At 33.5% G+C, this 15,376-nt stretch overlaps 1 protein-coding gene across 5 annotated transcripts in view; it reads left to right on the plus strand.

The window, feature by feature from the left end:
- Nucleotides 1-15,376, plus strand: part of CNKSR2 (connector enhancer of kinase suppressor of Ras 2) — a 286,604-nt gene that overhangs the window by 146,500 nt on the left and 124,728 nt on the right. For 3 of the 5 annotated variants that reach the window (XM_070291441.1, XM_070291442.1, XM_070291445.1), the window contains exon 9: nt 11,600-11,746. The exons of the other annotated variants lie outside the window; for them this stretch is intronic. In XM_070291441.1, coding sequence (XP_070147542.1) covers nt 11,600-11,746 — 147 coding nt within the window. The remainder of the gene's footprint in view (nt 1-11,599; nt 11,747-15,376) is intronic. 5 annotated transcript variants of the gene reach the window in all.

Consider the following 15,376-nt stretch of genomic DNA (forward strand, 5'->3'; position numbering starts at 1 on the left):
AAAAATTAGGAAAAATAATACATCAAAGATTTCAGTTCCTCATTGTAAAATTTTATTTCAGATTCTACTTTGTATAGGATATGGTTTCTTTTATTTTACACTGAATATTGTGGATTTGATGAGAATGTGTGGAAACTGGTTTTGGACTACCACATATTTATATAAATTATGTTTTATTATCCCTACAGAAATAGATTCATTACTTTATTATCTAATATAATATTTTATGATTTTTCTGTTATCAAACTAAAATTATCTTAAGTCTTTATATAAAGAAGATAAGTTGTATGATACCTTAATATTGGTAACTTCCTGTGAACCAATTTATTTTTTCTGCAAATCACTGCATCCTGACTTATTTCTTTCTAATTTATACAATTCTTCCTAGCTCCACCAGGAAAAGACTAATTGGTTCTAAATATGGTTAGCTTTAATTTTTTTTATTATTAGAAATATCTTTCAGTGTCAACATAAAATTAATAGGTTAAATATTTTACATGGAATTTTAAAATGTATCCATATAAGTGATTATTTTGTATGTTTAAAATGTATCTCCTGGCTGATGTTCTTTCCTACTCTGGATTTTTAAGTGTGCAGCTCATTTGCAAATCAATGTCAATAACTATATCCCTTTTCCTACATGTATCAAAAAGACAGAAATCGGTCAGTTGCAGTTCCCTGATTTACTTTATGTCTATAATAGAGGTGGGCAATTAGTAGATTACAGCTGCCTGATGAAGATAAAAAATTATTGCATGAAAGAGAAATACATTAGAGCGTCATAAAATTGGAAATTCAAGAGATAATTTTAATAATGTTAAGTTCTTTTTAAGTTATTTAGCCCTATGATTCAAATATAGGTTTCATACACTAAATTAACATTCTCAGCTACATTGTGGCTGAAATTCTAGGTCATGTAACTACTCATCACTTTCATATTTCCTCTCATCTTATTACTGTAATACTGGACAATAAAGGGTATTTTAAAATTGAGACAAATGGCAGAGAGAGTTCATGGGGCCCCATTTAGAACTGACAAGGAATTACCTTTTTTGTCTGAGTTGTTGCATTTCTGATAAAATGATTTCTGAAGATAACATCTACAGTGAAAGTATTTACAGCCATTATGGAACTTCTTAAACTAAAACTTTTTGTTAATAAAGATGTAGACTACTGTTTATTTAGCTATATAAATGCATATATGCACATTCTTTGGTTTTGTTTTGATAAATGCAGACATCTATTGCAGTACTTGCTAGTATTTTCAAATACACATATCTGTTAAATGTCTACCAGTAAATGACATTATAAAATTATTCATAGAAAAGTTATAGATTTTTAAACATGTTTCTTTATGAATAGTTGGCTTTGGTTACTTTAATTACATTTTTGTTTTGATTCCTAAATTAAGTTTAAGTTGAATTTTTCATAAATATAGATGTTTTCTTTATTCTTTCTCAGAATTCTTACAAATAGGATGTATAGATTTTTAGATAACAATGTTTCATCCCTTAGCTTTGGTGACTAAGACTCTATTTTTTTTTTAAGACTCTATTTTAAAATACACATTTTCAATGTCTTTGCAAGGAGAACAGAAATGAAACATAAGAAGAAATGACTGAGATGTAAAATTTCCGTATATATGCAAACATAAAATTAAGTTAAAATTTAACCCATGCAAGTATCTTTATAAAAATTTTAGTTAAAAACTTGTATTATTATGGTTCTTTGAAATTATCCCACTGATTTTGTGGGTAAGGAAGCTCTATGATATGACCAAAGATTCATCCCCACATTCTTTTACTGTTACATGATTGTCTTCCTTCTCCGTGTCTCCCTAGCAGAGGCTTTTAGACTCACTGAATTTTATGTTTTGGAGAAGTTAAAGAATACCATGAATGATAATGAAATAAGAGTAAAATGGGCTTTGATTTAGTTTCCTATAGCATATACGAATGTGAACCATGAAGCCCCTCAAAATAAACTTTTGGCCTTCAGAGACCAAAATATTACCAAATACCGTACTGAGTTGGTATATTGAGTTGCTCAAGATGCTAAACTATACCAGAAGCAGAGATACCAATGATACAAAGGTGCAGTTTATATAGGTAACAGGATAGGTAATAGAAGATAATGCAAGTAACAGGATGTGGAAATGTATCACCTTTGGTAAAAACAATGTGGGTGATCTGTAGAACTAAATGGAAAAAAATCATGAGTGTTATTTTCTTCCTTCCATGAGCTTCCTCATGAGTCAGTCAAGAAATTCTGATTTAACCCTCAGAACTTCTTGGTTATAGAGAAAGACTCCGGGAAGGTGGTGTACAATAGGTGAAAAACAAAGTACTGCTTGTAGTCTTCAAGTTGGTTTTCTCTCTTGGACTCCCTATCCATCTTCAGCGGTGAGAAACTGTGTTCTCTATGCTTTTTCTTAAATAAAACACACATACACACACACACATGTGTATTATATATGTGACTGTCTGTGAAATTCACATGAAAATATTAGCTACCAAAACATATGTGTAAATTCAAATTGTAAGGAGCTCAACATGGTCCAAGTTTTATAGTAAAATTAAACCACATAAAAAACATGCGTGTAAAAAACAATGTTTTAGTAAAGTCTTATTTCATTGTATAAATACTTAAGGAGGCCATGAGATGAAGAGTGGCTCAGTGAATAAAGACATAAAATTGTGGAGTATTCCCTGTAATGAAAATAAAACTTTTTAATTCCTTCTTTTTGAATGTTTGTTCCCTTCATCTTTTCCCAAGATTATCTCTTCTAGTCATGTTTGTAAAAAATAATCAGTACTAAGGTTTCATTTGTAATAGATAGAACCTTGGGTCATTTCTAATACTCTGAATTACCTACTTAAATTATGCCATGCTGGAATTTTTTTTAATTTTACTTATTTATTTTTCGGTTGTGCTGCGTCTTTGTTGCTGCACATGGGCTTTCTAGTTGTGGCAAACGGGCTACTCTAGTTGCAGTGCACAGGTTTCTCATTGCAGTGGATTCTCTTGTTGTGGAGCATGTATGGACTCTAGATCACAGGCTCAGTAGTTGTGACACACGGGCTTAGTTGCCCCATGGAATGTGGCTCTTCCTGGACCAGGGATCAAACCCGTGTCTCCTGCGTTGACAGGCGGAATTCTTAACCACTGGACCACCAGAGAAGTCTTCTATGCTGGAATTTAAAGTAACTTTTTTTTTTTTGCATTTAAGTCCTTAACCAAATGCATACCTTTCAGCTTATATTCCTCTTTATTGGAACCATGGGTAATTATCTGTTTCTACTCACTAAATGAATGATTGTGAAAAAGCAAAATTAGGATATCTCCAAATATATCACACAAATATATTGTGTGAAAAAAATAAGTTTAGATGAAGTTTTTAGATTGGTACTCAAATTTAGTGATTCTGGGGTCTTTGAAAGATACTGTTCATCAAAATTCATTAATTCTGAAATGTTTTGAAATGTTTCAGTAATGCAGGAGAACAGAGCACTGTAATATCTCAGCACCAAAACATTTGACAAAGACACAGTGTCATTAGTCTGAATGTGATGGGTTGTTTATTGAATTGTCTCTTTAGTGCTTTTGAAAAGAGCAGAGGAACATTTGGGTATGGTGTGACTCATATTGTCAGACATTCATATAGGCACACTTCAAGCCTCTTTGAAATTTACTTTGTGAATAGGTATCATTTAAACATTACAACCATGAGTAAGAGCCAGTGTTTACACAGGAGTGTGTGTAATTGTTAATGAATGGATCTGTTACTTTGTCTTCTGAAGGATAATAACTGAAAATATTTTAAGAATGTCCTATCTTCCTACTTGTATTTCTAGAGATGCTTTTTCATAATTTCAAATACAGTTGTAACAGAGGCAAAGGTCTAAGTTGATAGGCTTACATTCTTTTATGCTTATTTGTAACTTTGGCTGCTTGGAACCATAGTCTTTTCATTTGTTGGTCAAATTATTCACCACCTATTGTTTAGGAATCAGATAGGCTAGAGAATGTCCTAAAGGGATCAGAGACTTCTTCTCACTATGTACAAAGAGAAAAGGAAGACTCACCTCTTTAACGCCAACCCCAAAGCCCTTTGTGTACCTAATCTGGGCAACCCATTGTCCAAGGACCTGCCCACTTATGTTGCCATTTACCCAAGAATCCTTGGTATCTGCTTCAGCCTGATCAAAGCAATTACAAGCCCTGTCTACAAGAAAGCAGAGCATGTGGCTTTAAACTCTTGGGATACCTTAAAAATTCTGTCGGACCATTTTAATTCTGTTTGTGCTATATATAAAATACATTTCAGTGTCCAAGTTGGGGGTTACATTTAAACTAGTAAGACTTGCCATTGTTTACAGACACTGAATTTGCTACCTGGACAAATCAGGAAGATACTATTTGTAGTTTAGCATATGTGAAAAACATATTATCTTTAATAATATGACATACTTGGTATCAGATGTATAGGTGGATTTTTAAAGGTCCATGAACTTTAGTATGAATGAAATATTCTATTAAATATTGAAAAAGAAAAACCTGGACTATTTATATTTTTCTAGAAAACCTTCCTAACTGTTTCTATAATGTATATGATGAAGCAGAATATTTCTACAACAAATAGCAACTATATCCATTGTTACTATGGATATATATTATTATAGATATTATGGATATTATATATTATTATGGAAAATATTTTTCTTGTCATAAATCACTGTGACTTTAGGTCTGAAATATCCACTCTATAATTTTTTTTCCAAATGTTTATTAGAAAGTTTATTTGGTAATTTGAGGTAAAGAATGTTTATTATAGCTTTAGTATCAAGTATATTACGTTTAGAGAAAAACTTAATACTACATCTTAGTTTTATATACAAAATGAAATTCCCTTTTGACCTTTAAGGCACTTCATTATCTTGGAAACATCCACATTCTCGTGTCACCATGCCATATCACTAGTTATCAACAAACATGCATTAAGTCTCTGCCTTTTTTTTAATACATTGATTGCAGGTATATCCAGAAAAATGAGACTCAGTTTTGATCCTCAAAATAAAACCCTCAATATCCAGTTTTGTGAGGGTAGATGAAGGACGTGAGGAAAAATAGATAGCTTTAATAAGCAGCAGTGCATGTAAAATGCCATTAGAGAGATGTAAGATCACATGAGGAAAATAAGATCCTAGCTATAAGAGGCTGTATGATGGGTGTTGCATTTAATAAGTGCCATTACGGATACATAAGATTTTATAGGTGGGAGAAGAAAAATGCAAGTATCTATATAATAGAAGGGTACTTTTGCTGAGAAGAAAAGCACAATGTTGAAGGGCAACATAATACTAACTTAACCAGTTGTTCCACCCATACTGAACTAATGAGAATTGCTCAAACTGGTTTTAACTTGTCTCAGGGCTTTCTTCAGTCCCTCAGCTTCCATATCCTCTTCACGTGTCCACTTCCTAAGAAATTCAGCCTAGGCTAATAGGAAACCTTTCCTGGACCGTCAAGAATGGGTTAGCTGCCCTTTGGGGGGCTCCCATTATCCATTCTGTAGGGGTACTTCAGTTCAGTTCAGCTGCTCAGTCGTATCCGACTCTTTGCAACCCCATGAATCGCAGCACGCCAGGCCTCCCTGTCCATCACCAGTTCCCGGAGTTCACTCAAACTCACGTCCATTGAGTCAAGCGATGCCATCCAGCTATCTCATCCTCTGTCGTCCCCTTCTCCTGCCCCCAATCCCTCCCAGCATCAGAGTCTTATTTATCGTAAATACTTACTGAGCTGCTCATCTCTCCCCTGCTCATTATGCTTTTTAAAGAGTCACAGGTTGTGCTGCAGGCACCATTGCACCCATAATACATGGAAGGCACACATCACTATTTAGTGATTTTATAAGTTATAATATCTAATCTTAAAAAATTAACATATTCTAGACATGGGCAAGTCACTGCCTTCAAGAAGCTCATTGTATAGAATAGCTGTTTTCAAACAGTGTTTCCTGACCAGCAGCATCAGCATCATTTGGGAACTTGAGGAAAAAAAGTGTAGATTCTAGGGCCCCACCTCACACCTACTGGATCAAAAACTGGTATTTCCAGGTGATTCTAACACATTCTGAAGTTTAAGAACTACATTAAAGAGAAATTATAGGAGATAGTGATGGCCATATTGGCGCAGGGTCTATTATAGGAATTGACTTTTTAGTTAGGCCTTTGATGAGCTTTTCAAGTGTTTTGAGGAAAAGAACACTTTTATGCTTTAGCAGTATATTGGAGCTGCAAAAGACTAGTAGTAGAAAAAGCAGTTAGGACTCTTAAGTCTAACAACCTGGTATTCAAGACAGATAAAGGAATGAAAAGATGTATTAATTGCCAGAGTCTGTTCTTCAGGATGGGCTTCCCAGGTGACATGGTGGTAAAGAATCCACCTGAATGCAGGACACACAAGAAACACAGATTGGATCCCTGGGTAGGGAGGATCCCCTGGAGCAGGAAATGGCAACCTGCTCCAGTATTCTTGGCTGGGAAATCCCATGGACAGAAGAGGCTACAGTCCATGTGGTTGCAAAAGGTTGGACATGACTGGGTAAGCACACACATTCTTCAGGATAGATGTGTATTAAAAACAGGGAACTGTTGTAGGTGACTCCATGCTCAAAACTTGAGAGGATGATGGGGAACTTTTTATTGTTGCTGTTGAATCAAGTGTTGCATTCATTTGTACTACCAATGGAATATTTAGAGGAGGATGTTTGCTGTCATAATGCCTTGTGCTTTAGAATCAAACAGACTTGAATGAATTCTGGCTTTGCAACTTACTATGTTTCTGTTGGGCTTCCCTGGTGGCTCAGATGGTAAAGAATCTGCCTGCAATGTGGAAACCCTAGGTTTGATCCTTGGCTTGGGAAAATGCCCTGGAGAAGGGAACAGCTACCCACTTCAGTATTCTGGCTTGGAGAATTACATGTTTCTATTAAAAATCTTGACCAAGAAAATTTAGTTAATCTCTTTTCGCTTCAGTTTCTTCACATGTAAAGTGGGTTTAATAGTTTACTTCTAGGGCTATTGTAAGAATGAAGGTATAAATAAAAGGAATGCAGTATGAAGCCTCTAGCACAGTGAATTACTGGTGCTTGATTATTCAGTAGCTATTAGTATGGATGAATGAACTGTTGAAAATATGCTACAACTTCTTGATAGGGATTGGGGACAGTTAGGAGATTTGTGAGTCATGCTGAAAGTTGTTAGTGGAAGTTCTGGAAACAAGAGTTTTTTGTAAGAAGACAGCATGAAGTATTAGGGGAATAACACTTAGCCTGGAGGAAACACTTGCATGTATTGGTTGTGAGGAGGAAGAAAGATGGAGGACAAGTATTCAGAGTTGTATCAGGACCATATCCATTTACTACAAAGCTCAACTGTTGTCATCTATTTGTGCTTTTCTGCCCATTCTGCATAGTAAAGTTGTAACGTATTGTGATTTTTGAAGTCTAATTATTTAGCCTGTGCAGTAATACATAAACATCTCTTTTGGTGTTGAGTTCACTTTTTCACAAGTCTACCAGTTCCTTTTTGGATGTCTTTGATTATTAGAATGTTTTTCTTTGTATCCCAAACTCACTTAAACCTTATTTAGTTCCTTTCCATATTAGTGGGTTATACTTTTATATTAGCAGCCACTAGAATCCCTGGTTTTCCTTCTTTCAAAGCTCCATCTCCTAGTACAGAAAGACTTTCATTGCAGCCAATGTAAAGTATATAATTATTTTTCATATTACTGTTATATCTTCACATGGCTTTTAATTCAAGTCTATCAAACTTAATACTTTAAAATGATAGCCAGAAACTCAAATGAGGAAATAGAAAAATAAGCTTGAAAAATGATTAACACACATTGATATATTTCACTTATTTTGATATTTGTGTACCATATAATTTAGCTCTGGAATGGGGCTCCCAAATTTCTTGAAGTTGTAACCCATATACTTGCCTCATTTCATAATATTAATACCATCTACTCATGTCCCCCTATAATCTGTCAACCATAAGTATCTTAGTAGCAGAGAAATAAATTTATTTTAATAATTCACTATACTTATGTTTGAAGATATGTGAGGATACACAGAACCAGAGCTGAGAATCGTTTTTCCTAGAGCTTTAAGACCACACCACATCTGCCCTTGAGTAGAACTTGGTACAATCCAATATATGGGTACAGTTGTTAAGCATAATATGCAGTAGAAAAGGCAGAAAGTAATGAAGAAATTATCCAAGTCAGGGAGCTTGAGAAAGGACTAAGGAAAAATAGGATTATTCATATGAGAGGCATGTTGTCTGGTTGCTGTTTATGGGTATACAAATACTGGGTTGGACTGATATAGCTAAAACCTATCTGTTATTAAGAAAAATTTTACATGTAAACTGGGAATTACACAGCCAACTTCATTACATTACTATTCAGCAGTTTCCACAAAAACGTAAATTAACACTTACGTGAGGAACCTATTGAAATCATTCATTGAATTAAAAAGGATAATGTAGGTCTTATTATGAATAGTTGAGTAATAATTTTGTTTTTCTTTTGACAGTTACATAAAAGAATAATGTACAGAGCAGATGTCATTTCCCCATCACTATCTTTTACTGTTCTACATAGTGTTGCCTTTCTGGTTCTTTTTGTGGGAATTTTCCATCCATAACAAACAGTCCTAATGAGATAATTCAGAAAATTCATGATTTTCTAACTGGAATATTACTCTTAGACTAGGTCCATTATCAATATTTTGTTGGCTTTATTGTTTATAAAACACATGTTTATTGCCAAAAGTTTAGGAAATTAAAGAGTAAATGAGAAAATATATATTACAGTCTTTATTACCCTTTAATGTAACCATTGTTAATAGTGGTATATAGCTTTCTGTGTTTTCTATATTTATATGCATATTTTTACAAAAGTAAAATTGAATTGCATTAGCTACATTTAAACTTTTTCTACACAAATTTTATGCCCCATGCTAATGGACATTTGCATAATGTACAGTTTTTGTTTGGTTTAAACGGCACTGCAACATACATGTTGCACATTTATCTCTATGCTTTTATCCAGTCATTTCCTTTTGGCAGTGGAAGTTGAATTTGAGAGCCAAAGATAAATATATGTATGGATCACTTTTGTTTAAAAGACTGCTAATCGAATGTCAGTGAGTGTGGTAAGGCTGATTAAAAAGTAATAAAGTTATATAATTTTTTGCAATTAAATAACATTCATTCAGCTATAAAATTTAAGGCTTCCCAGGTGGTGCAGTGGTAAACATTCCACCTGCCAATGCAGGAGATGCAAGAGACACAGGTTCAAGCCCTAGGTTGGGAAGATTGACTGGAGAAGGAAATGACAACCCACTCCAGTGTTCTGGCCTGGAATATCCCATGGAGAGAGGAGCCTGGTGGGCTACAGTCCATGGGGTCACAAAGAGTTGGATATGAGTGAGCGACTGAGCATGCACATAAAATTTAAATCTAACCAAATTATTACTTTGTCATCAAAAATAAATTTCACTTTCTCATGGAGAAACATTTCTGTTTTTTGGAATTGCATACTCAAAAAGAGCATAGAGAAATTGTGAAAGAGTAGGATGAATCGAATTACACTAAATGTTACACTGGAAAACCCAATCAAGCCCTAAGAAGTTTCAATTAGTGACATGATTATGTCATAGAATAAAATGAAGAGAAATTGGTACATAAATATCAATATGTAATTCGTTGTCTAGAGTAGATAGGCTGAAAGAAGGTTACAGCAATATTGACTGCTTTAGTATCATTAGCAATTATCTAAATGAATAAAATAAATGATAAAATGTGGTTATCATTAATAAGTTGTTCATAAACTCTTTGTATAAACAGTATGTTTTCTCCCTCCAAACCTGATATTCAAAAATATGCTCACTTATTTTTTTGGCAAGCAAAATTAATACTTGAATTTGAACTAACTTTGCTTTGATCTTGGCTCATAGAAATGGCTGTAAGGACACTTCTTAGCCATCAGAAGAATCAGAATCAGTGTACCTTTGGGGATGTAATAATCTCCACTTATATATAATGGGAGACATTTGACCAATATCATTGCTGTAGCTGATCCACATTCAAGTGATTTTTTAAAAAATTGACAGCCTGTTATTCATGTTAGGCAAGTATCATAATGATCATTTTGATTCCTGAGACCCTGAGGTTTTAAGCATTATAATATCTTGCTTCCTTTTTATCCTCTTTCTCTTCACCATCGCTCAGTTTAGCTAGAGTAGAAGCTGTAGTTTAAATGAATGGTCTGTCATATAAACTAAAGTATCTCATTATCCTTCAGTGGCTGTGGTCCAGAGTACCTCTTTCATCATAGTCTCTGGGATCTGTGCTAATTTGGATGAAAGTGCTCATTCTTTACAGCTTGAGCATTATCTCCCAGGCAAAAACATGGTGAATAGGCACAGGCATCCATTCCCTTTCATTTGGGTGCCTAGGAAGAAACTAGATCATTTTCAGACCATTGGCTGAATCTTGCTTGCAATCCAGGATAAATTTTGACCCACTGTATTTATATAACACATTTATATAATTTATGTAGCATAAATTTCTAATCCATTAGAGTTGGAAGAAATGGTTGTCTCTCTTAAATGTGAAATATATTGTTTTAAACCTTGGAATAATAGATGTTTTTAATGTGTTTCTTTAAAGAATACTTCTAGGATTTCAAATAACTGCATAACCAGTATGTCTTAAAAGCAAATTAACAAATATTCAATAATGTAAAAGAATAAGTAATGTAACATGGATAACAGTTGAGTCAGGTTTTTGGACATTTATCAAGTACTTCTGTTTAATTATACAATATGTTTGGGGTGATATCCACATATCACATGATGGCTTCATTAAATTTAGTTTATTTTAAATTTATAGAGTCTTTTGGAACACATTTTCAATAGCTGCTGCATTGGAGTAGCATTACCTTGTCATTTCTTACTCTATATTGTGGTTAAAGGTTTATTTGATCAATCCTGTCTTCCACGCTCAGAATGTCACCTTGGTGTGTCAGTACTAGCTACTGGTAGTGTAATGTCAGTCTCACTTAGGGACACTAGTACCACATATCTCTAAAAGATGGTGATGAGCAAGCATGTGGTTTAATTTGTAAGTTCAGGACATTGCCAAATCTTTGTTTCAGGCATGCGGATTCTTAAATTGTAAGTTGTGAACAAAGCTTGGATCTACACCTTGTGCAGCATTAATAATGCCATAATTTCTTTTAATTCTAAATTATTCTATTGGTTGGATACCATCTTAGTCTCTGCTTTGACTTGTAAATGTCCATTGTTATCTCATAATGATATGGACTCTAATGCAATAACATGGTTAGTCAATTCAAAAATAAAATATCTTTTTGAGTTTATAGCTCCTGAAAATTGATAGGATGGTACACCAATTATGTGGTTTTCTTTTTTTTCTTACTAATCTTATTAAAGGGGGAGAACATTAAATCTTTGAATACTGTACCTCAATTTTATTGTAATGATTTTGCTGGTTACCAGGTGGGGTGGCAGTTGAAAAATTTGGTGAATGCACTACGAGAGGACCCGAGTGGTGTTATCTTAACTTTGAAAAAGCGACCTCAGAGCATGCTTACCTCAGCACCAGCTTTACTGAAAAATATGAGATGGAAGCCCCTTGCTCTGCAGGTAATGAAGCTTAATCATAAGTCATACACCATCATTTTAGCCATAGATTATCTCAGTAATGCTTCTTTATTGTGCCTCATCTCAGCAGCATATGGATTAATCTTGTATGCTTTTGAAAATTTGTTTGTGAAATGATCTCTTCACAGCTGATCCTAATAGGCTTAATTGTGATGAAATTTCAAAATCACTATAACTAAAATCAAATGATAAAGAACCCTGCCTTAATTTTTAAACATTTTAAAGCATAATTCCAAAGAAAAGCACAAGTTATTTGAAGCTAAAATGTGGATAGAAATGAAAGTGAGAGGTTTCATTTTGTGATATAATCTTCCATTTAAAAGTTATATCCATATACACTTCTTGAAGAAACCAGATAATAGTTTATAGAATTCTTTTAAATCAGCTCATGAGATCAGAATAGTTGTTTTTGAACCGTAGGTAGAGAAAGTTTTAGATAGTAATTAAAATGTACCTATTACATTCTTCCTGATGGATCATTTTTTTCATTTCCACCATGTACAAAGGCAAAAACAGGGAAATTGTTACATTAGAAATTCTGCATTTTTCTTCAGCATGAAACATCACTCTAAAATGTTACTCTGGATGTTGATAAATTAGGTTCATTAAGAACCAGAGGTATCTAGGAATTGATAAAAATATTCTGATTGATAAAGACAAGGAAATAATACATTTTCTTCCTTTTCAGTCAGGCTATAATGTTTAAACACATCATAGAAGAAAATTTTACTCTTCACAAGACCTGCACTTTTAAAACAGAAGACCATTACTTTTCATAGAAGTTTAATTTTTAAAAATTAAAGTCACCCATTGAAATAGAACATTTCCTGTTCAGATTAAAAAGAAAAGCAATAAATGAAAATGTCATTGTTATCGCTGCTATTAAGTTCTGTGTTAGTACCTTACACCAGTCTTGATTTTTTTTTCCCCCCCTGAAATCCTCAATTTTTCATTACACATGAATGGCCTTATAGATTATAATGATTTCTCATTGTTTAAAACTTTCCTACTTCTTGGCCTCAAAGTTGCATTATACTTAAATAAGATAAAAATATAAAAAGAACATTAAGATCTTTAAATTTTTAATGTGAATCTATTTTTTCAAATAAAGATATATAAAACTATATTTTAAACTATATTAATATGTCCAAATGCACTTGACTTGCAGTATATGTTTATTATCAAAGATTTTTGATGATCATTAAAGTTTAGAGACCAGTATTTGACTCATTAAGTCATAGATTAGCAAATCAGACCTTCCCATCACATCATTTTATTTTCTCACTACGTTGTAAGTTACTTTGTTGTTCCACTCTGTAGTTTTCTATTGACATGTCTTCCTCAAAGATCCTTCTTCAGAGCCTGAAAGGTGGGAACCCTGAAGAAGAGACCCTTTCAGCCATTAAGTTTTCTTCTCTATATGTGTGGTTAAATTTAACAGCTTCTCTCTAGAACCTTCTGCTTCACAGTGAACACCAAAAAGACGCTAATTTCTTGTTGATCCATGAACTCTATTTGAGGGAATACCTCTAGAAAATAAATTGATGATTTGGTCCCCATTTAGGTTATTTTCCACGAGCACAAACTGGGGAATTAAGCTAGTGATAATATCTAGTTAAGAATCGTTTTTATAGAAAATTGTAAAATAATTGAAAGACTTTTTTTTCTTTGCTACACATACATTTGGTGTGTGTGTTTAAACCCAGAGAACAAAGACTTTAATTTTTTAAATTGTTCTACACCATTCCTTAATTATAATAGATACTTAAGACACTGTTTCTAGGTTCATTCCTAAATGCCAAGAAATGTGCCTCATCAGATCACTAAGTATATTTATTCCTTATTGCCTATTCAGTTACTGTGAGTATACTTGTAAATTTACTTTTTCAGAATGCTGAATTCAGAAAAAAATAAAATCAGTATTTACATAAGTGCTTATATGTGTTGACATTTTTATAAATTCGTTATTTCACCTGCATTTAGTTCACCTAAAATGTATTGTCCAAGCTCGACTCTTTATAGATGAACAATACTATTAATGGGTTGGAGGAGGCAAGGAGAGACCCTGCTTTCAACTTTGAAAATTGACTTTAAGAAGCAGAAGAAAGAGTAGTTTTAAGTAAATATTTACAGGTGGTAGTAAAACAAAGTCTTAAGAGTAAGGGCAATGGATTAGTCCTATAACATAGCACACCACTACCAAATCTCCCACCACCATATCTTCCTAAGACCTGAAATTGTACCATTACAGAGTTTCATTTTGGTATTAAGGCTTGGGCTTGTGCTAAAATGCAAAAAGACACCAGAAGCATAATGGAAACTATCTGGTTAGGATTTTAAGAGAATGAATACAACCAAAATGGACAAAGCTTGAAGATTCCAGGATCTGGAGGTTGTAAGTAGACTGCTTCCAGAAGGGGAAAAATCAAAGAAATAGTGGGATGATCAAGTCTTACAGGCTGTTGTGGATTCTTTGTAACTTTGCCTGAGACTACATATTTTTCCTAGTGGCCAAGAAAGGACCTCATATGTGAAACTTAAGTGCTTAATGTAGCAACAGTCCCCTGTGCAGACACAAGTGCCATTCTTACTGTAGTCCTGCTTCTGGTGTGTTGGAGCCAAAATGCCCATTAACTCACCTGAATACAAATTTGCATGTTCAAGCGTGAAGAATTGGACATTAGGTTATTTCTTCATAGGGTATACCAATAGTCTATTAAGAATTTTTTCAAATAGAGTTTACAAAAAGAAACAATCTGTGGCATATATTTAACCTCAATACATCCATTTCATCTTTTTCTTTTATGATACCAGGCTTAGTATTTTCAGATAAAGTATAGCAAAATTTGTGTAGTTTGGAGCTAGATGCTAATACATGCCTCTCATAAAGAGAACAACTTCATTCTAAAAAAGAAATAATTATTTTTTAAACTAATAAGGAAATAATTTGTACCTGCACAACTAAAATATAACCTTATCTACCTTAAGGTAGATTTTTGAGGAATACACATGTTTTAATAAAAGTCATTTTCGTTCTAAAACGAATAGTAGCTTCTATTATTAATTAACTCCAGTGACAAATTTTAATCTGGATTTTCTTTTGAAAATCATTTGTGGAATTATAGCCAAATAAGCAAAAGCATACAATTCAACTTCATGCTCACAGAGCAATTTCATTAGTACATTTCATGAAATTTGGCAACTCTTGTTAAACTTGATTTCTCAAATATTTTGCAATAGAACTGAAAGACTTAAAGATATTTTAGTCAAATACTACAAGCAGATTTAATCTGGAATTGAATTTGTTGTCATCTGCACCCATTTATATATAGTAGAGATGGTCTACCTGAGGTAGAATCTTTTATTCTGAGAAAGCAAACTAGCAATTCCTTGCTTTCTGAGAACTGTTTTTACAACATGTCCTTAGTAGCACCCTCTACTAATGTCCTGGATTTTGGTAAGCATGGTGGTTGCTTATGGTCAAGTCCTTGAAATTGAATGAAAAAATCCTGGGGAATTATGGATAAACCTCAGTGTATATTTTTTGATGTTTGTAGTCTTAAATTAGCGTGCATAGGTCACCAGCTTGCACGAGTGGTATTGTTTTCTTCT

This window comes from Ovis canadensis, chromosome X (assembly GCF_042477335.2).
Source record: "Ovis canadensis isolate MfBH-ARS-UI-01 breed Bighorn chromosome X, ARS-UI_OviCan_v2, whole genome shotgun sequence".
Classification (NCBI taxonomy): Eukaryota; Metazoa; Chordata; class Mammalia; order Artiodactyla; family Bovidae; genus Ovis; species Ovis canadensis.